General features: G+C 34.5%; 1 protein-coding gene across 14 annotated transcripts in view; it reads left to right on the forward strand.

Annotated features, from left to right (window-relative positions):
- Gug (arginine-glutamic acid dipeptide repeats grunge) overlaps positions 1 to 23,555 on the forward strand; it is a 257,116-nt gene that overhangs the window by 89,676 nt on the left and 143,885 nt on the right. For 13 of the 14 annotated variants that reach the window (XM_069825198.1, XM_069825188.1, XM_069825191.1 and 10 more), the window contains one exon: positions 22,292 to 22,333. The exons of the other annotated variant lie outside the window; for it this stretch is intronic. In XM_069825198.1, coding sequence (XP_069681299.1) covers positions 22,292 to 22,333 — 42 coding nt within the window. The remainder of the gene's footprint in view (positions 1 to 22,291; positions 22,334 to 23,555) is intronic. 14 annotated transcript variants of the gene reach the window in all.

Here is a 23,555-nt window from a genome sequence, read left to right on the forward strand (position 1 = left end):
CTTCATTACATCATTCAAAATATTCTTTATCTGATCTCTCTGGTTATGGAACGAATCTAACATCATATAAACACTATTCCACCTGGTCTCGATGTCAGGAAGCAATGATTTTCTAGTCTAGTGACTAAACCGGAGCGTTTCATAAAGCCAACGACTTTACGTGCAGTCTGGATGGAATGAAACACATCAGGAATCTCATCACTTAAGAACTTCTCATTCAGTGTGTGTCTTAAGACTGTATTAATGCAATGCATAATACAGGGACATCGTTTGTGATTTTCCAGAGCTTTCTTAATATTGGGTCCCTGCTCTGTCACAAAGGTAACGTTTTGTAACTGTGTGGGAGTAATATCTAGCTCCGCCATTTGCTCATATATTTCCGTGAGAATGTTTGCACCAGTTTTAGTGACCTCTGGGAATTTTGTCGTGAGGAGCACGTTGTTCCTTAACTCCCATTTATCCTCACACTCCTCTATATAGGACGATGTGATTGTCAGGTAATGAATCTTCCGATAATTGTCAGTCCAGAGATTGCATGTCATTGCACATTGATCTCTATTAATAGCTTCCTTTACTTTAGGAATCATTTCATCTCTGACTTGGTCAGCCAGATCTCGGATATGTCGAGAGACAGTCCTCGAGGAAGGCAAAACATCTTTAGCACTGATCTGTCCATATTTGGCACCTGTATTAATTAATTCTTGAGACAGATTAATGAACCCCTCGCCGCTGACAATATTGAAGGGACGGAGGTCCATTGCACACATAGACACACATTTGTCTCTAACCGCCGTTCTAGCAGCCTTAGAAACTTCGTTCTTTGATGAATGCCTGTTTTCTTTACATTTATGTCTCAACATTCCCGAAGTGCTACCGTTATAAATAAGCAATGTGTTGCAACCCTCTCTTTGACAATGAACATGGCCAACAGGAGCATTTGTGTCCTTTTGAACTACCAACTCAAATCGTTAAAAAATATATAAATTACAATGTATTCTATAAGTGAAATATCTCCGTGGCTTTTAGCATTCAAAATAATACAAAATCTCATGATTACAAGAGGAATATTATTTCGAAATAATTAGTCAAAGTTGTTGTTTTCTAATGCCAGGCATTTGACAATAAAGTCATTTGACCTCTTGCACTCCAATATTTTTCAAAGATATTATCATGACCAGCCACTGAAGCACAGATTTTGAGGTGTTCCGAATCCATTTCTAGGTTTGAGTTGCACAATGGACAGTTAGGGGACTGATATATTCCAATTCTATGCAGGTGTTTGGCCAAACAATCATGGCCTGTTGCCAATCTAAATGCAGCTACAGACGATTTTCGTGGTAAATCGGGAATTAACTGTGGATTTTGATGCAGAGAGTTCCATTTTTTCCCTTGGGATTGTGTTATCAAATTTTGTTTGTTGAAGTCTAAGTATGTAGATTTAATAAATCTCTTCACAGAGTAATACGTAGATTTAGTAACAGGTCTGTAAGTAGCAGTGCTGCCCTTCTTTGCTAAAGCATCCGCATTCTCGTTTACCAGGATTCCACAATGGGATGGTATCCATTGGAATACAATTCTTTTATTGAGTGATATTAATTGAGAGAGCATTTTAGTTATTTCTGCTGTTTGAGATGAAGGTGTGTGTTTAGAGACTATTGATAGAATAGCTGCTTTGAAGTCTGACAATATAACTGCATTTTTAAATTTACTGATGTGGCATAGAAGATTCCTGAGACTTTCACTTATTGCAATGATTTCTCTATCAAAACTTGTTGTTCCATACCTAAGAGATCTATAAAGTGAGAAGAGACAGCACGTAACACCTGCACCGGCACTTTGTTCTCTGGAGATCAAGGATCCGTCAGTGTATAAATGAAGCCAGTTTTGTGGAGGGTATCTAATATTAATTGTCTCTAAAGACAACTGTTTTAGTATTTCAGTGTTTACTTCTGATTTCAGTATTTCTTCTGTTAAATTTAGATTATATTCCATATTTAATAGAGTTAAAGGGTTTGGTTTAATTTGTAAGTTTTCTTTTAAATACGGGATATTGATTTTCTATTTTAATTCTTGAACAATGGATATGAAACTTTTTTGAGTTTTCAATCTACAGAGAGGACTGTATGAATGCCAAATGTTTCCTGGTAATCTAATAAGTTTTTCATATTGAATCAGTGCTTTTTCTTCTATTGTCATTTTGATGCTGTTAATATTAGTGAGGAATCTCATAGAATCTATTGGAGTTGTTTTGATTCCACCAGTAATGAGTCTGAGAGCTTGGTTTTGAACATATTCTATTTCGTTTATGAAAGGTGAAGTAATTAAAATTTCTCCGCAGTATGTCAGCACTGGCTGTATAAACATTTTGTATGTAGTGTTCAAAGTATTCCTAGAGCATCCCCATTTCTTTCCTGCTAATCTTTTTAGAAGGGAGAATCTTTTACTAGCTTTTTCAGAAATGTATTTCAGATGGTTGCTCCATGTTAATGTACTATCGAAAATAACTCCAAGATATTTGGATTTGTAAGTCCTAGGAAGGTGTTGGCCATTGTATTGGATATTGAATTCTTTTTCTTTTTTACCAAGTGAAAATATTTGGTAGTTACTTTTGCTTAAATTGAGTGTTATCAAATTTGATATATTCCATTCATGTAGTTGATTTACAGCCTTAAGAGCAGAATTTTGAATTTTGTCTCTATGTCTGTAAGATCCGGAAGTCCACAAAACTATATCATCTGCAAATAGTGCTGTTTTCATGTTTGATTCCTCTAATAGGGAGGGTAAGTCATTTATATAAATATTGAATAAAGTTGTGCTGAGGACAGCGCCCTGAGGTAGACCTCGATATGTTTGTCTGTAAGTAGAAAGTGAGTTATTGAATTTAGTGGGAATGAATCTTTGACTAAGGAATTCTGATATCCATCTGAACATATTGCTGGAGATACCTAATTTCTGGAGTTTTAGTAATAATTTATTTCTCCAAACAGAGTCATATGCTAGCTGGAAATCAATAAATATTGCCAAGGTATCTTCTTTCTTGTTAAAACTGTCTTTTATTTCTTGGCCGAGGCTTATGACTTGTTCATTGGTAGAGTGTAGTTGTCGAAAGCCGGCTTGTCTTGGTGATAAAAGATTTTGGGATTCTAAATACCAAGTTAATCTGTTGGAGATCATGGACTCCATGGTTTTTGCTATCATGCTTAATAGTGCTATTGGTCGATAACTATTAACATCATGAGCAGGTTTCCCTTTTTTGTGAATTGGTACAATGATTCTTTTTTCCAAGCTGCAGGAACTGAGGTGTTCCATGATAAATTGAAAATGGATAAAAGTACAGACTTGGCTTTTTCCCCCAGATGTTTAAAAAATTCGGAGTTAATGTTATCAGGGCCAGGAGATTTCTTGGTTTTTAAATTTTGTAAAGCTAGAGTTAATTCTTTGGAAGTAAAATTTTGATGAAATATTTCAGGTTTTGTGATATTGCTAGTAATATTGTTTTTATTATTTTTATGTAATTCTCTTTTGATAAATTTGTCAGTTTTTTTGGTATTGGGATGTAATCTGTGAGAGTTTGAGTAGTCAAAGTAAAATACAGCATAAGTTAATTTCCGTAAATTCTATGCTACAATTTAAGCACCAAGGATTCATAAAATGCTTACCCTGAAGTTCTCCCAGCTACTGCTACCCCGACTTACTCCCGGTTTATCTAGTAGAATGTAAGTTCCATCAGCTAGTTTATTCAATACACTTTTTTTAGCTTCCGCAGGCATTGTACACATTATTTTACTTATGAAAACTGTACTGTACTTCTCTGCTTATGTGAAATGCGAGACAATGGGACTCCCGCTCACTCCCGCTTGCATTCTACTCCTGCGCAGTCCTTGGCATTCCCTTCCCTCTCCTCCGCAGTGCCGTTGTGGAAGCAACGGGAATGGAGAGCTTCGGGAGCGAGATCCGAGCGATACTGAATGCGTATTTGACCGGCTCTAGTGTAAGTACAATTGAGTGACAATGTGACCTGTTCTGGCTCTTGTTAAAAATGCTTGAACATGTCTGGGCAAGTTTTTGTACATTTCCAGGTCATTTCGTTCCTTTTTGTATGGTCTGTAAAATTTTTCCTTTGTCATAAAAGAGCCAATTGGTGATCCATACGTTTATAAAATGAGACCTTACTGAAGCAAAGGCACTGGATAGAGAGAGATATCACTTGAAGAGGTCTTGGTTGCAAATATGTTGCCTGTTTTGCAATGTTTTCGACTTTCTTGTTTCGAGGTATATGACAATGACTAGGTATCCATTGAAATGTTATTTCTTTTTGGAGTTTTTTTAGTTTATTTAGTTGTTTCTGAATTGGAATAATTCTATGTGCATATAGGTTTGATACATATTTGATTGTGTTAAATATAGCCCCCTTGGAGTCTGTAAGTATGCAAATAGATTTTTCAGAAATTTGAGTAACACACTGAAGAGCAGCATCAATAGTTAGCAATTCAGTGTCAAAACTGGAGGAGGATGAACGTGGTATGAAGTAACTTTCTTGATATTTTGGAATATAATACCCTGCTCCTGATGTCCCATCAATAGAGATCCATCTATATAAATTTGAAGGTGATCCTTATATGTGCTGCAGAGTAGATCCTTGGCATCTGACTTAAGAATGTATGGATGATCATTTTTGGAATGATTTCCTGGAAAACAGTTGCATAAAAATATCAACTGGTTCCTCTCTCTCTCTCTCTCTCTCTCTGAAATTGTATCAATTTTAATTTTCGTGTTGCATAAAGAAGTGCTCCTCTAAAAAAGATTATTTAGTTGAATTGGATTAGTTGTGCCCAAGTCCTGATTATGGTGACAGTGTGCACTCGCTTTGCTCTGTACACGTGATGTAAGCAAAAAGGTTTCTGCACTGCTAGGAGAAAGGCAGATGAGTTTGTCCAATTGTATGTCCATGTGAAATCTGTCAGAAAATTTATCTATCAATTTGTAATTGTCATTATATGTTATACAATTAGAATATGGGAAGATGGATGTTTTTGCAAAATAGATTTAATAGTTTTCTTACAAAAATTCGTCAAATGTGCCGTACACGACGAAAATTACATTCTCAAACACTTTAAAATCGAAGTTTCACCAAAACCTCATTTTAAAGCTCTTATCTTCCCGAACTTACTGATTTGTAAAACACATTCATTGTTGTATAAGATTAGGATACAGTCCTATTAATTCGTATTTGAATGTTTTTCCTAGAAATAAAATGAAAACTAAAGTTATGGCAATATTGCAAACTTTTAGGACTAATTAATGCAGCTTTCAGGATTTTGATTCAAGGCATACAAGCATAGGAATAAAATATTTCATACACGGAAATTAAGTTCCTTACATCTGTCTTGCACGCCATCAGCACGCTATCAAGGTTATGCAGGTTGGCATAGCTGATACATCACTGTTTTGGCCCCAGTTAAAGCTGTTGAGTTTTAAAATACATTTTATTAAAATTTCAATTTCAAAGCGTTCGGCAATTATGGCTGCATAAAGAACGTAATTTTAATAAATTCGGTACATTTGACGAATTTTTGTAAGAAAACTGTTACACCTAGAGATGCCATATTTCGCAAAAACATCCATCTCTCTATTATAATTGTATAACATATAGTGAGTTACAAATTGTTAGGTAAATTTTCCTAATTTTCCGTCCAATTTCACATGGACACACACTTGGACAGACTCATCTGCCGTTCTGCTAGTGGTACAGAAACCTTTTTTGCTTATGTCACACATACAGAGCGAAGCAAACGTGCACTGTCACCTGACTTCGGACTTCAGCGTAACTAATATAATTTAACGATTCTTTTTTTTTACAGGAACACTTCTTTTTGCAACACGGAAATTATAATTGATAGAATTTCTAGAAAGAGAGAGAGGAACCAGTTGATATTTTTATGTAATTGTTTCCCATAGGAAAGTCTCAAATATCGATATATCTACTTATGTGCCTGTGAAATATTAATATAAAATATGGTGTATTCATAGCTATGAAGATTGTACTCTCAGCTATAATATGAACTTTTGTTGGAATGTGTATCATTAGTCGTTTCAAGTTTATGCCCTTTGAAACTGGAGATTTTTTTTACAGAATTACGATAAATTTAAGTCATTAAACCGAGAAAACTAATGACTTAAACGAGAACAGGCTTCATACAATAAAGTGTCTCCTACCCTTCTATACATATATTTTCTTTCGAGTAATTACACAGTTGTAAGGTTTTTTGCTGTCCGTTTCACATGGAATGTCTCATATATGATGTAACAAATGTTTATTTTTCATTTGTTAATCTGTATGTGACTAGGTATTAAAAGTATGGTTAGTTACATGCACTGTGGAAATAATTACCCGTTTTGAAGAAATTATTAATGGAGACGATAAAGTTTGGGAGTCACCACCACTTTATAAAGATTCAGTATGAAGAGTCATCGTTTTTACCATGAAGGAGAAACTGAAATCATCTCATAGCCTCAGAGTAAGTTGCTTTCTGGCCTTGTCATGTGAACCTGTTGAGTTTACATGTATTCCAAACAACTTGGTATCTCTCTGATGTGGTGCAATTTTTCATTGGAGATCTATAAATTTCTAAAGCATTAAGAATAGGCCTATTCACTTGTGTGTACCTGAGTTCTGTAGAATAGGTTGTGATTATGTACTACTATGCTATTAAGGTTTTCTAACATTATAACTGAAATTTAACTGACCAAAAATGATACAAGATTAAGGACCAGTTTCACCAACGAATGTTAAAAATGCAATAATACATTGGTTAACACATGTTAAAATTTTAACAATTGTGTTTACATTCTTTCGTGCATTTGGATTCCACCAACGATATCCAGGTGGTTGTTAACTAACATTTTTGTTAACTCTTGTCACAGTAATTGAAACTCTCACGAAAATTGGGAATTTGTGTGAATCAGAGAGGTTGTGTAAGAACAAAAGCTTTTCCTGAATGCATTTCTGCTTTACAAAGAGAAATATTACGATCTCTGTGGCAATTATTATTCGTTAATGGAAATGAACAGTGAAAAGAAATAGAGGATTCAATTTTACTAATATAGGACAATCTTTGTTAATGAAATTGGTAACCAAATATAATGATATTGTGGAATACAAGAAAGCAGACAGCATGAAAATCAAAACCAAGGATGATGCATGGTTACAGATTACTGATGAATTCAGTTGCCATGGGGAGGTTGCCGCAAGATGTTCTAAGTGATGTGTATGTGTATTTAAATTGTGTATACAGAGTTAGTTTAAATAAGTGTTTATAGGTTGCAATTGTTAGGGAAATAGTGTCAGTAATTTCAAAATTAAAATTGGAGAAGCTTCATAGTCGAAAGAGGTTATAAACAATGTATTGGTTTAAATAAGTATTTATAAGTTGCAGTTGTTAACGAAATGGCTTCAGTAATTTCAAAATTAAAATTTGAGAAGCTTCATAGTCAAAAGTGGCTATAAACAATGTGTTGGTGTTTATGTCTAAAGAAGGTTCTCAAGGAACTGAAAGTCCTTTACATAAAGTTCAAGAGCAAGTGACAATGACTATGTGTGTCCTGTAGTAGTGTCCAAAAATTGTGACAAGTGAGTAAAATAGAGGGTGACAATGATAAGTCTTTCGAAATGTCGGATAGGATGAGAAAAATTTAAAAAGATTATCTTAGAATTAGACACTGTTGATGAAAATGTAGTATGAAGAATAGTGTGTGACTTTTACATCACTGAGAAATTCATTCCAACAGTCTCTGTGTTAAGAATAAAACAGAAAGACTCAATTGGCTTTTATAGGGGCAGTACTAGTGGTAGATATCAACTAAATGAAGCTGGGATTTTTTTTGGAAGAAAGCGAAAACAAACAAATTGTTATGAGTTGAAAAATACGATATTAGGCAAAAGAGTTTAAATTACTTGAAGCTGATTTCTAATTATCGAACTGAGGGAAGAAATATTGTGTACCTCGATGAGTCATACATTCTGGCATCCCACCTGCACAACTTAGCACATGAACTTCTAAAGCCAGTATCATAAGGACAGCACCTAATAATGACACATACCCGAGGTGAGCAGGGCTTTGTCCCTAATGCCCTACGAATTTGGAAAGTACAGATCTGGAGATTACCATTCTCAAATTGATTATGAAAGTGTTAAAAAAATTGAAAAGGATTATGTGGAATGTAATTTGTTTAATTACGTCATAGATCCCATTGTCATAAATTTCGGTGGTATCAGTAATGATGGTGATTCCAGCTGTGACAATAAAATGGCTGGGACGGCAGAGCTTGAGGACTTTGATTAGTGGCTCAAGATAAGAAGTCTTTGTTTTCAATTAGGTGTTTATCACACTTGTCATTTTCATTCATTTTTCTCTGCCTTCCAAGTGATGTCAATCAGGCTTTGAGATCTTATGCACGAGCTGTATATGTTACATCATGCTAAAAAAGGAAAATTTCGTTAAAATTAGTCATTGTGTGATATAGTGGTCATCATGCTTCTTTCTGGCTTTAGATAGGGATGAGATGGAAAACAATCTTAAATGTGACTCAAATTGGATGAAAAATTGGCCTGATGTAGATTTGCTGCAGTAAAAGATCTCTTTATTCTTTTGAAGATACATTTTGTGTCTAGCTCTGCCATTACTTTGTTCTTTGGTGATATTTGTAACTACAATAGGATCATTCCATAGTGACACATGTAACATTTTCAACGCCAATGCAGTGATTTAAAACTAATATTTAACTACCTATAAGCCTCTGAGGAAAGGTTGTAAAGCTATTCATTAGTGAAAGGAGCCCACAATGCAGACACCATTTTTTAGTTATGAGAATTAATTACAGGCTTCACAATATTACATAATATATATTGTGACACACGAACATTTTCTTGCCAATAAGAAATGGTATATTTATTAAAATGTTTCTACGCTTGTGCCAAATGAAGATATATAATTAAATCTGATTACAGATGAAAGATAACACATTGTTTAACACATAAATGCTGTAATGAAATTTCTGTAAACATTTTAACACTAGTTATAAAGTATAATATTTAGGTAAATGCTGTGACACACGAACATTTCGTCTTACATAAGCTAGAAACAAATTTATCTGTAATATTGAACATTTATCTTAATAATGTCATCTCTTTTCATAAAATTACATTAAGAAACATTTATTCATCTAAACTAAGTCTTCAAACTTGAAATGCCCACGGTTATTTACAATAATAGATGGTAATATCTTTTGTCTTGTGATGAATACACCAACTTGTCCACTTTTACAGGCCATTTATAATGTTTTCCATCCCTTACCATCACAGATACTTCAAATTCTTCACTGTCACACACAGTTACTACCTCTCCTGGATAAGTGACCCCATCATACATGACTAAACACCAATCCCCCACCTGCAACTGAAGACTCTCACTCTTGTCAATACTGCAAGCTGTCTCCTTCTCTGTCACTTGTTTTTCTTCTGAGGACAGTAATAGTATGATTTGCGGTGAATGTTCACCAGTGTTTCTGAATAGAGCTACCTTCAGATGTCCCAATTTGCTGATGCAGTGTGCATTATGTATTCCAGGAATTGGTGGAATTGTTGCAAATAATTTTTTATCTTCAGTGATGTTAATTTCATTGGTGTCAACAAACAGGCATCTCACATTGATATTAGACTGCTGTATTACATTAAAAAAGTCTCTCTGGTTCTTAACAACTTTTCTTCCACTCAAGATATGTTGCCATACGAACCTTTTGACTATCGCTCCTACTCCGTCATGTGCACCTTTCCCTTGATAGGACTCAAAGAAATTCCATGACTCATACTCAATGCCATTAAGATAATTGTCATTTGACATTGTTCCCATCATATATCTATTTTTAAAATGGGCTGCAGCACCATCAGTCCAGGCAATTACTTTCTTCGTAGGATTAGGAGTATTGTTGCAGAAATCTTCAAGAATAGCTTTGTTGAAAGCTTTAGCCTCAGATGTGGTATGTCTGGGAGCATCAGAAATAACAGCATAACACTGAGAGTGCAGGTCATTGGATTCCTCACTCTGTCTGTAATACAGCACTGCAGTATAGATAGTTACTGATGAAGCTGGATCATTAACCCAATGGGCAGCCATCCACTTCATTCTGATGCTTAATAGCAAAATCAGTTTGCATTATCACGGTATCTAACTCCAGCTGGTCCTTCTGCTTCTGCAATTCCTGTGCTTGCTTTGTTATATTATAGAGGTGTTCCTTTATTTTTATTAGTTGCTTACTGAGAACATACTTCACTTTTATAATATCCCAAGATTTCTCTATCAACTTCCCTTCAATCCACTGATCTACTGTAACAATTGGCCTGGACTCTTCCCTGTTTAAAGGCTCATTAGAGATACAAAATGTGATGGTTTCTAGAAACATTGACATTATTTCTTTACAGTCTTCACATTTATCTCGCATGCAGTCTTCATTCCTGTAGTCACATACAATGGAGCGAATGAAGCTTTTTACAGAACTTGTATAAAAAGTTTCATGCTTTACCTTTTTCAAAAGTTTGGATAAGTTTTCACAATATATACAACAGCATATTTCGTTCTTGTTAGTATTAATGAGCTGTACCCATTCAGGACGTAATGAGGAAAATTTTGAAAAACGTATCAAGTCCCAGCTGTTTTGTTCTTCACAAAACAGTTGATATGCTTCTTTGAGTGTGAACATCAATAATCTCTTCTGCATTGTACATTTCTGTCCTGTGTATTTGTCAATACATTTCTTTGAATCCTTGCAGCCAGGTAATTGTCGAGAAGTTGTGTCTTTTAAATAGAACTCCATAACTTTCTGTTTAACATCTTCAGTGAAAGCACGTGAAAGTTTATTTTGTGAAAAGTTTTCTTTTGTTTCATTTATATTAGAAATAAATGCTAGCTTTTTCACAACTTCCTTGCGTTCCTTGGACTGTTGGGAAAGGCATCCTCGACTTTCTTAACTGCCCTCTGAAGACTTCTTGCTGATTTGTAAGTAGGAGATGTGGGCTATATTGTAGCATTTTTGGCACACAGTGTTTCCTCCTTTCTCCCTTTTCTCAGAGCCCTCATTCGCATCCGAGCTGACGCCCTTTCTTTCTTCTGTATTTTGGAGTTAGTTCTGTTATTCTCCCTAACCTTTCTCATATAATTCTTATTTGCTTCCCTTTCATTCAGCTTTTTTTGCACTGACTGATTTGCTCGGCTTCGTCTTTTTCTTTCCGCTGCTGTCAAAGGGACCATTTTTCTAGCAACCTGTTTTAGTAACAAAGCAATTAGCAATTAGCAATAAAACATTATATTGGTGTTTTATCTTTCTCTTTTTAAATAGCTGTTTAAATCGTTACGAAGAAGAATAATTTTAATAAATATCCTCACACATTAAAATCTATTATGTTGTGCAATTAATTCTAGGAAAGTTTACTTGGTCAATATCACCCAACTTGCACAACGAAATTTAACAGCTGGTCTAGTTATAGCCCTAAATCAAATAGTATAGGTAATTACTATTAATCAGCACAGAAATACAAATTGCATACTACTATATGAAAATATATTCGTATTGAGAAGAGTAGTAAATTAATTTCTTCTTTGAAAGCTTTATCATAGGCCTATATTCATGTACAGTTTAAACTGCAACTGGATATCCGATTCATCCATGTGACACACGAACATAACCTACTTGTATATTTATGTTCGTGTGTCACACATGAAATGTTACGTATGTCACGCATTTTTCACGTATAAAACGTCCAAATTTCACAATAGTGTTTGTGTTCAATTTTGACTGGCATGTGATGAGACTCATTTTTCCATTTGACAAAAAAATAAAATATCGAAAGGTTATAAAGATATACAAACAAATATAACTTTTCCTGTGACACACGAACTCGCCATAATGCCCTTTTAAAACCTTTCTAATTACGCAATTAACACTTTCATCAAAGTTTTTTTTGTATTATAGTTGTTGCTAAGGTCCAGTACTTCATCATAAAATGAGATTAGTTTAAAGAAATTATAACTTAACTTGAAAATACATAGGAAAAGTTTCAGTATTTTTAAGAGTCTTTATACTGCACTTATCACGCGGTTTTCGTCGTTGATATAATGAAAATGCGTAATGATAAAGAAGCAATGTTGCCAAATTTATGAAATCTGACTTCTAAGGAATGAAATTATATATCACACAATTTACTTTTCGAGAAAATATTTTTTCGTGAAAATGTCGCATTTTCATGGAATGACCCAATAGTGAATGGGGAGATTTCTGATAAACAAGAGTGGGAATGTGTTGTTTCAACATCATACTGGTCATTAACCATTTGTGTGTAGTGACACTACCAACATAAATGCACAAAGTGCGAAAATTGGAAGATATTCATTAAGTCGAGACCATTTGACAAGGGCAGTGACTTTATTGTCATGTACTTACTGAAAACTACCTACCATTTAACCAAGATTTTGAAAACATTTGCCTGATTTGATTATTGTATTATGGTAAATAAATTAATTGCTATGTATAAATTGATGTCATAAATGTTTAATTAATAGATGTTGCAATTTAAAATGCAGCCGTAAACTTTTGTACCTCATTTCATAATATTTTTTTTCACCATTCTCATTGTTTCCTGTGGACTATGTAACTAGTTTTGAACTTAGTAAATTCACGAAAAATTTACTTTTCTATTTTGCGAAACATGGAATGATAGTAGTGAAATTTGACAGAAATGCACATTTTCAGGATCCTGGTATCGAGATTGATTTTTTAAATTCCATCTATCAGTCTATATACATACTTTTCTACTAACTTGTTGGAAAAATTTTGTTCGTTTTTAGCAATTAGGAGTTTATTTATCCAGAGAGAAAGAAAAAAAGAGCCCAAGAAATTGACTAAAGATTATTATTTTTGGTCCTACAGAGTATATATCTGTTATGGTAACAATTAATATTAGAGGAAAAAAATTCACTCCCGTGCCGGGGATCGAACTCTGGTCCTTAGTTCTACGTACCTAGCACTCTCACTATTGAGCTACGCTGAAGTCCAATCCACAGCACCAAACTAGCTCAGTGGTGAGAGCGCTTGGTATGTAGAACCAAGGACCTGGGTTTAATCCCCAGTTCTGGAGCGAATTTTTCTCCTCTAATATTAATTGTTACCGTAACAGATATATATTCTGTAGGACCAAAAATAATAATCTTTAGTCAATTCTTCTAGCAACAGTGCATATTTCTGTACAGATTACTGTGCACTTTACTGTGGAATCCCGACCATCAAGTCACTCAACTGAGTGTGCTCCTTGTATAATGGCAGTTGACTTGAATAAAATGTCAACATACATGCCCAACTTGGAGTCAGGCCACTAAGGGAAGAACACTGGAGGAGGGGAGTTCGATCCAGTGTTGTGGATTGGACTTTGGCTTAGCTCAATGGTGAGAGTGCTTGGTATGTAGAACCAAGGACCCGGGTTCAATCCCCGGCACCGGAGTGAATTTTTCTCCTCTAACATTAATTGAGCCCAAGAAATACAAAAATTTAAGGCTGTAGACAAGTATAAGTACGTACTCTCTATTCTTACTCAATATTAACTTTACTTCCTTCAACACAAAATGATCTGTCTAGACCAATTCAAGTAACTGTTGATGATAAAGATTAATGAATTAGTGAAAGTCATTAATGAAATAATAGTTTTAACAAATATGTCAAATATATTTGTATTTTTTTAGCATAATTAAAAAAAATGAAATTGATAGTAACTATTGATCATTACAAAAATATGTCTGTCTCAAATCTGGAACCCCGTACAAACATTTAGAGACATAAAGAGATCTGCTTATTATTTGGCAGAACTTAATGTGAAGTTAATCCAGTTGTTTCCAAACTATAGTCTCTGAGGGTCCACAAAGTGATTTGCATATCTTTAGCATTTTGTTGACCAAAATTTGAATAATAATGGGGCCAAGTGATTTCACAAGAGGGTCGACTTTTAATTTCAACAACTGTTTTAAGATCAGTTGTTTGATTGGCTTTCATTTAAACACTGATAAACGTCTGATGGCTCTCTACTTCCCCACTCTGTCATACATGCTAACAATGAAACATAATCTCAGTTGATAGTCACGATCGTATTAAATATTTAGGAATTGATTTTAGTGACGAAATTAAGTATGATGCTTCAAGATTTGCCAAATAACTACAGAACAATTCACTTTCTCTTGAGATGAAATAACAAATGTACTTTCAGAACTTTTGTTCGTTTCTTTCCACAAATAATTTAAAAGCTAGCTTGGACTATCCTGTGTCAGTTTATATGGAAGGTTTAAATTGTTTTTCACACACTAACACTTAGTTGTGAAAACCATTAAGCAGCTGCCTTTGCACTCTGAGATGAATGTTCGTAATAACATTTGTTTTTTTTTAACTTTACTCGAATGGTTCCCTTTCGTGGTATTGTTGGTTACTTGATTAGCAAATACAGAAAGCAAAAATTTATGTTCTTGTTTGGGTACACAGTAAATTATTTACCGGTAATATATATGTGTCTTATTAATGATAATTCAAAGAAACTGGAAACAGAAATATCAATGATGACATGATAAAGAATTGAATTGTTGCAAAATAGGGGGAGGGTTTCCAGTACATAATGCAACATTTTTTTTTTTTTTTTGGTCATTCAGTGTTTGTTTTATTGCAGTTTTAAGTACACATTTTCTTCCCAATTCTTTGGCTACCAAAACATATTTTTTTCCACATAGCCTCATGCCACCTAGATGTAAGATCCTGTATGCCTCATGGTACTGCTCAGCAGGTTTGTCTCACATCCAGTTTCTTAGCCAGGGGCGTATACTGGTTAAAGGGTTTGGGCTACCGCTGACCCTATTATTACACAAAATATATCTAACAATTACTTTAATTTTAATTACTATGGTAAAACTAATAATACAAAATTATTACATTATGTTATATTATAAACTTTTTCTTTTGTAATTTCCTTGGGCTACCGCCGGTAGCCCTGGTCACCCGCAAAATACGCCCCTGTTCTTAGCTCTGCTGTGATGATCTTGCCATCCTCATTGCCATATTGCTTCCTATAGATTGCATCTTTAAGAGGACTAAAGAGATAAAAGTCATATGGTGCAAGATCCAGGCTATAGGGTGGATGAGGAACAACAGCCCACCTAAGTTTTCTCTCAGGTGCACATACTGCACATACTTCTGTGTGGCCTCTCGTCATGATGAAGGAGAAGTTTGTTTTTATCATTGTGGAGATAAATTTGCTGGAAACTTCTCAACTTTCTAAGAGTGTTGACATAGGCTTTTGAGTTGATCATTTCACCATGAGTCAGTTTGTTGGAGTCCCAGAAGACTGCAGCTATGAGCTTCCTAACTGGGGGTAGTCTTGAACTTTTTCCTCTTACAAAGAATTCGTGTGGTGCCTTTTAGTCTAGGTCTCATCTCTCATGACAATATTGTATAAAAATCGTCACAGTCAGCCTTATAATAAAGAAACAGCTGTGAACAGATAATTCTTGTTTTTTATGGCCTTCAGGCTTTGAGGAACCCATCTGGCACAAATTTTGGGATATCTTAACTGGTAAATAATTGTTGGCACTAACCATAGAGATACCAAGTTGAACAGCGGGTGTTGTTATGATTCGCCAGGTGTTCCAGATGAGGATATTACCACATTCCATTGCTACAAATGTGTCTTGACTCATTTGGCACAACGACTGTTGGTGCTTTTTCCACAGCCATGTCTCCATAGACACTTCTAAGCATCTATTAATTGTTCATAATGATTTCATTTTCGACTAGAAGAAATTAATTTAATGCTCTCTGTTTTGTATGAACCTCACACATATTCCATTTTTAAAACTAATTATATCTCTGCCACAATGGAAAACAATGAAACTGCATGAGATAACAAACGAAGATTGAAGGATAATCCACAAAAATGTAATTGTTTTGTTCAGAAAAAGAAGATAGTTGCAATACATATTGAATGCTCCTCATATCTTAAATATGTACTGAGAAAATGTGTCCTCTTCATGATACCAATTTTCTTATTAAAACTTTACAAGTTCAGACCTGTCTTAGGACATTTGATTAAACAAAACAACAAGTTGTAGGCCTGGTGTGTGCCAAATAAATTTGTACAACTTATTGCTTTCTTTTTGAAAACTCGGCAAAATTCGGTCATTTCATTGTAGACACTCAATGTGTAGAATGTTTAAATTGAGTCATTCCATGTCAAATCAACACAGTTTCGAATTAAAATCTCCCTTGACCTGTTAGATTTTGATGAAACTTGCTATATCAAGTGACTATGTAGTTATGAATGGATATCATAAGAAAAAGTTTTTTTCTCTTCCATTCAAAAGTTATTAAGTATTAATTTATATTTTTTATGAAAAATTTTCACGTCTTGAAGTAGTTAATTATCATTTTCTCCAGAACCAGATGATATACAGACCTGGGCAATGTCTCTTTTTAAAACTCTTTTAATGGGGTTTAATTTGATGTGTACTACGATTGCGGTTATAATATAAACATTTTTCTTAAAATTCGAGCATAATTTTAAAATTCAAATTCCTCAGAGAATGGTATTTTTCTATTAATTTTGAAAAAATCACAGAACAACTTCATACTATCATCTTACACCACACAGAGTTTCATTTTGGGATCATGATGGAATAAGATACCCTGCTGATAGGTGAAGTAGATATTCGTCTGAAGGAGATAAGAGGAAGACAGGTCACAAAGAAATTGAACATGAAAAAAACTAAACAATGAAGAGGAAAGAAAAAAACCGTTACATTAGAATCCACATCTGAGAATAGTAATGACTACTGGACTCATCTAAACAGCTGTATACAGACAACAACAGAAGAAACAATAGGATAGAGAGAATGTGTGAGAATTAAGAAACTTTGGGTCACAGGGAAGATGGAGGAAAGATGGAGAAGATGGAGGAAAGGAGAAAATGGAAAAACATCAACACAGAAGAAGTAGAAGAAACTATAGAAAACTGAAAAACGAACTAAGAAGAAAAACCGATAAGGTGAAGTAAACCTGGATGAAAGAGAAATGTAAAGAAATAGAGGATGTAGAGAGAAAGGGAGAATATGATTTAATGTTCTGTAAAGTAAAATGTTTGGACTTCACAAATAAGAACAGGAAATCCATGTGGTTGATAAAGGATGAAATCGTAAATGAAATAATAAACAAGGAATACTAAACAGATGGACGAAATATGTAAAAGAGTTATATGTGATATGGAATTGTCTAGATGACTTACATATAGAAGACGAAGCAGCTATTTCAGAACATGAAAAAGGATATTCTATTTTAAAGGAAAAAGTTGAACTAGTGCTTAAGGAACTGAAGTATGGGAAAGCAGCAGGAGTTGATGGAATCTCTATTGAATTACTGAGATGCTTGGGTGAAGACAAAAAGGAAATTCTATCATTATGCAACGAAATATATGAGAAAGGCAAATGGCCTGAAGATTTTACAGAGACAGTGTTGCTTCCAGTACTGAAGAAAAATGTCAAGAAATGTAATGAGTTCAGGACTATCAGTCTAATATCACACTTGATAAAGGTTCTTCTGCTAATACTGAATCGACGTTTATATTCTAAGGTGGAAGAACAGTTGGGAGAAGAGCAGTTTGGCTTCAGGAAGGGAAAAGGTATGAGAAATGCAATTGAATTACTATGAACAATCGACAAAATATACTAGAGAAGAATAAAGAAGTGTATATAGTATTTGTGGACCTAGAAAAGGCTTTTGACAGATTGGATTGTAATAAATTGATGGGGAGCCTAAAGAAAATTGGTGTGGATTGGAAAGAGAGAAGGCTGTTCAGTAATCTTTATATGAAACGAGTCAAATTTTAGGATAGGAAAAGAAATGTCAGAAGGAAGTGAAATAGAGAGAGAGGAGTATGTCAAGAATGCCCTTTATCACTTACCCCGTTCAATATAACTCGAAGGACTTAGTGAAGAACTGTTTTCAGAACATGGGAAGAGTTATAGTAGTAGAAGGAAGAAGAATGAAGTGCGTAAGATTTGCTGATATGACGTTGGCAGAAGAGGAGATGATACTAAGGGATATGCTACAGGAGCTAAATGACAGCTGTGAGTAGTATAAGATGAAGATAAAATGTAAATAAGACGAATACTATGGTCATAGGAAGAAAAATAACGAAGATAAACTTGCGAATTCTAATTGAGGCAGTAGAGCAAGCGGACAGCTTGAAATACTTGGGGCATACTATAAGCAGTAATATGAGCTGATGTCAGGAAGTCAAAATGAAGATAGCAATGGCCAAGGAAGCTTTGTATAGAAAAAGGATCGTCTTCTGCCGACCTCTGGAGAAAGAACTAAGGAAGAGACTAGTGAAGTGCTTTGTGTGGAGTTTGGTAGTGTATGGGGCAGGAAGATCGACATTCGATGAAGTGAAGGGAAGTGACTAGAAGTATTTGAAATGTGGATAAGGAGAAGGATGGAGTGTGTGAAATGGACAGACAGAATAAGAAACGCTGTGTTGGAAAGAGTGGGTGAAGAAAGAATGATGCTGAAACTGATCAGGAAGAGAGAAAGGAATTGGTTGACCCAGTGACCCATTGGCTGAGAAGGAACTGTCTACTGAAGGATGCACGGGAAGAAATGGTGAATGGGAGAAGAGTTCGAGGCAGAAGATGATATCAGATGATAGACGACATTAGGATATATGGATCATATGTGGAGCCAAAGAAGAAGACACAAAATATGAAAGATCGGAGAAAGTTGGGTTTGCAGTGAAACACCTGCCCTTGGGCAGAGCACTATGAATGATTGAATGAATGAATGAATGAATGAATGATGGAATAAGGTGATACAAGGTGTGTAAGTTGTACATGCAAGGAGAAATAGCCAGCGAATCTGATCAAGCTTTTGACAAAATTCTACGTTTAAACAAATCTAGCTAACTTGATACCAACAGTTTTAAACAATGTGTAAGTTACTTTTTTAGTGTATGATAACTAAAAAAATTAATTTAATTTACAAGAAGAAAATATTTCCTTTATCAGCTTATTCCAGAACATTAACATAGTATTTATCTGATACCAAACTCAGATCAAGACATAACTCCATGAATGGGCTTGATCTTTCCAAGATCATGAACTTTACATATGTTATGCAAGAAAAGTAATAGGAAATAAATGACAGCTAGCACTACAATTCAGTAGGATTATGGAAATTTCAGGAACTCAAAAGTTCCATGCTTTCATTCCCTCAAAGTGTGGAATAGAAGTCTATGCTAAGTTGTTTACCTTTGTCCAGTTATCAACTAGCTAACCAATCATCCCTTATGGAGAGATGTTAGACTTTGATGAATTGAATGGTTATGTAATTTCTATGTACAATAGCAGATGGTGGTTGAGTTATATTTTTAGGGAAAAAACGGAGACGAATATGAAGTGAAAGTTACATTTCTTCACCCATGAAGACCTCATTCTTTCAATTAGCCTTCAACACCTGATGAGAGCTCTGAATACTTCTACTGATGTGATTTGCAAAGTGAATCCTTACACACAAACTTGTTGTGTTTATGTTCTACCTGAAGATGAAAAGAAGATTGCTAAGATCATGAAGCACTTTCTGCGCTAAACAGGAGACCAATAGAGTTAAGTTAACATCAGCCACCACCTGCAGCATATCAGACAAATACTATGTTAATGTTCTGGTGTAAACTGATAAAGGAAATGTTTTCTTTTTGTAAATTTAATTTTTTTAGTTAACACATACTAAAAATCGCATTTATATTAACCAATTTATTGTTTAAAACTGCTGGTAATAAGTCGACTAGATTTGTCTAATGCTAAACTTCTGGCAAGAGCTAAATCGAATATGCTGACTATTTCTCCTTACATGTGAAACTTACACTGCTTGTAACACATTCTTCCATCATGATTCCAAAATGAAACTTTGCGAAGTATAAGATGATAGTATGACGTAGTTTTATGATTAAAAAAATACCATTTTCTGAGGAATTTGAATTTTTAAATTTTATTTTTAAGAAACATTTTTATGTTGTGAAACCTTTCATGTTACACATCAAATTAAAGTCCATCAAAAGACCTTTAAAATGAGACCTTGCCCAGGTCTGTATCTCATTGGTTCTGAAGGAATAGGTAATTAACTACTTTGGGATGCAGCAATTTTTTATAAAAGATATAAAAATTAATATTTAATAACACAGGAAAAAACTTTTTTTTTTCTTAAGATTTCCATTCATAATATTATGTAAGATCAATCTGAAAAAGTACAAGTCTTCAGGTATCGATCAAATTCCAGCAGAATTAATACAAGAGGGTGGAAAAGCATTATCGAGAGAAATTATAAGCTTGTACTTGCTATTTGGGAAAAGGAAATTGTACCAGAACAATGGAAAGAGTCCATAATTGTATCTATTTTTAAGAAGAGGGACAAGACCAACTGTAGTAACTTTCGAGGAATATCACTTTTGTTGATGTCGTACAAAATTTTCCCCAATATTCTTTTGAAAAGATTAACTCCATATGTAGATGAAATTATTGGGGATCATCAGTGCGGTTTTAGGCGTAATAGATCGACTATTGATCAGATTTTTTGTATTCGACAGATATTGGAGAAAAAATGGAAGTATAAGGGTACAGTACATCAGTTACTCATAGATTTCAAATAAGCATATGACTCTGTTAAGAGAGAAGTTTTATATAATATTCTTATTGAATTTGGTATTCCCAAGAAACTAGTTTGATTAATTAAAATGTGTCTCATTGAAACTTACAGCAGAGTCCGTATAGGCCAGTTTCTATCTGATGCTTTTCCATTTCACTGCGGGCTAAAGCAAGGAGATGCACTATCACCTTTAATTTTTAACTTCGCTCTAGAATATGCCATTAGGAAGGTTCAGGATAACAGACAGGGTTTTGAAGTGAACGGGTTACATCAGCTTCTTGTCTATGTGGATGACGTGAATATGCTAGGAGAAAATCCACAAACGATTAGGGAAAACACGGAAATTTTACTTCAAGCAAGTGAAGCGATAGGTTTGGAAGTGAACCCCGAAAAGATAAAGTATATGATTATGTCTCGTGACCAGAATATTGTACAAAATGGAAATGTAAAAATTGGAGATTTATATTTTGAAGAGGTGGAAAAATTCAAATATCTTGGAGCAACAGTAACAAATATAAATTACACTAGGGAGGAAATAAAATGCAGAATAAGTATGGGAAATGCCTGTTATTATTCAGTTGAGAAGCTTTTGTCATCTAGTCTGCTGTCAAAAAATCTGAAAGTTAGAATTTATAAAACAGTTATATTACTGGTTGTTATGTATGGTTGTGAAACTTGGACTCTCACTTTGAGAGAAGAACATAGGTTAAGGGTGTTTGAGAATAAGGTTCTTAGGAAAATATTTGGGGCTAAGAGGAACTAAGTTATAGTATAAGGGAGATAGTTACACAAGACAGAACTGCACACATTGTATTCTTCACCTGACATAATTAAGAACATTAAATCCAGACTTTTGAGATGGGCAGGGCATGTAGCACATATGAATGAGTTCAGAAATGCATATAGGGTGTTAGTTGGGAAGCCGGAGGAAAAAAGTCCTTTGGGGAGGCCGAGACATAGATGGGAGGATAATATTAAAATGGATTTGAGGGAGGTGGGATACGATGATAGAGACTGGATTAATCTTGCATAGGATAGGGACTGATGGCGGGCTTATATGAGGGCGGCAATGAACCTGCGGGTTCCTTAAATGCCATTTGTAAGTAAGTAAGTAAATTATTTAAGATCACTTGATGTGGTAAGTTTCATCAGAATTCCAGAATGTCAGAATCATGTGTTGATTTGACATGAAATGGCTCAATTATATTATTTCTAACCATTCTTGAAAACATTTATGTTTTAATTAATCTTTACAGTATTATGTGGAAGTATACATATTTAGAAATAAAAAAATGTGTTTGTGCATAATAATTACTGTATTCATAAACTGAGTTTGAAAACTTGTCAACACCACTTCTGTTGAGTCTAATATGAGATGATATCAGTAGAGATTTCCTATCTGCTTGTGAAACAGCTTTAAGGTTTTGGTAAGAAATTTGCAATGAATAATAATTGCTGTGCTTTCTGACTAATGTACGCTGCCCCCTAGAGTGCCAGTTTGGATGTGTTTCTTTTTATTTTGCAGCTGTGGGATCATCTAGACCATCACCCAATCCCAAGGAACATGGTAAGTTTACAGAACAAGATTTGATGATAGGACGACAGCACTTATCTTGGTGTGGTTGTGGGAGGATAGTATACAAATCAAATGGTTATTAGTCAAGCATGTAGTTCTTTACATTGTGTGAGACTCCCCTTTTCTTTCTTATCTGTAGCCCTTAAAATAGTTTCGTACATTAGGACTATCCATAAATAATTAGATAAATATTAAGTGTATCATCATTGTTCTGACTGGATTTGTAAGCTAAATTGAATATACACTCTTGGCGAAATTATTACAATAAAATTCGTTTTAAACAAAAGTTTTAAAAAAACTATATATGTGTGTATTAAGTGCTTACTAGGTGTGTGTTCATTGTTTGGTATCCCTGTGAATATTAGATAGGTTAGAAATCTGTTCTTTATGTTGAACAATTGGATGATAGAAATACATTCTTCTTTATGTTAACAAAAAGTGGTTTTCCAAACGACTGCCATTTACCTGCGTAGTTCTTGGTTTGAGTGCAGCCTAATCTTATGTTGGCCACTTTTTTATTTTAAAGTGTAGCTATATCTAATTATTGTGCGAAAGAGGAGTGACAGATATTAGCGCCTAACAATATAAAGTAAGTATAAAATATTGATAAGGATGCCTCATGAATATTATTAAGATATCAAACATCACAGAGGAATCTTGAAAACTCAGGATGACTTCATCCAAATAATTCAGAAAATGAGACCAGTTCAGAATGCAAACACACAGCTTGAACAGTTAATATTATCTTCATCACTGTTTTAGTATGTATTGATTGCAGAGAAACTCTATTAAGTAACTTTAAGAGAAATGAAGCGACATCAAACTGAAAACCACAGCACTTGAAACTAATCACATACTAGATGCAGAGTATGACTGGCAACATATTTATACTGTAACTTTTATTCAACAATAATGTGACTTTTATTTCTAACTTTAATCTCACACCCGTCAACAATGGGCATTCCACTCAACACAGCAACACAGTAGTCGTTATTGCATTCCACTGAACGATAATGGCAATTCACGTGTATTATTGAGAAGAATAATAATGTACTCCTAATTTCAACTAATGTTCACAGTTCGTTTGCCTTGGCTAGTTCTTCTAGCTCACTCGCTCAAGTTCACGGTACGTCGAACCCCAAGCCTTCCATATACAGTTCACTGCACTTCGAACCCAAGATTTCCAGTTACAGTTCACTGCACTTTGAACCCA

This window comes from Periplaneta americana, chromosome 1 (assembly GCF_040183065.1).
Source record: "Periplaneta americana isolate PAMFEO1 chromosome 1, P.americana_PAMFEO1_priV1, whole genome shotgun sequence".
NCBI lineage: Eukaryota > Metazoa > Arthropoda > Insecta > Blattodea > Blattidae > Periplaneta > Periplaneta americana.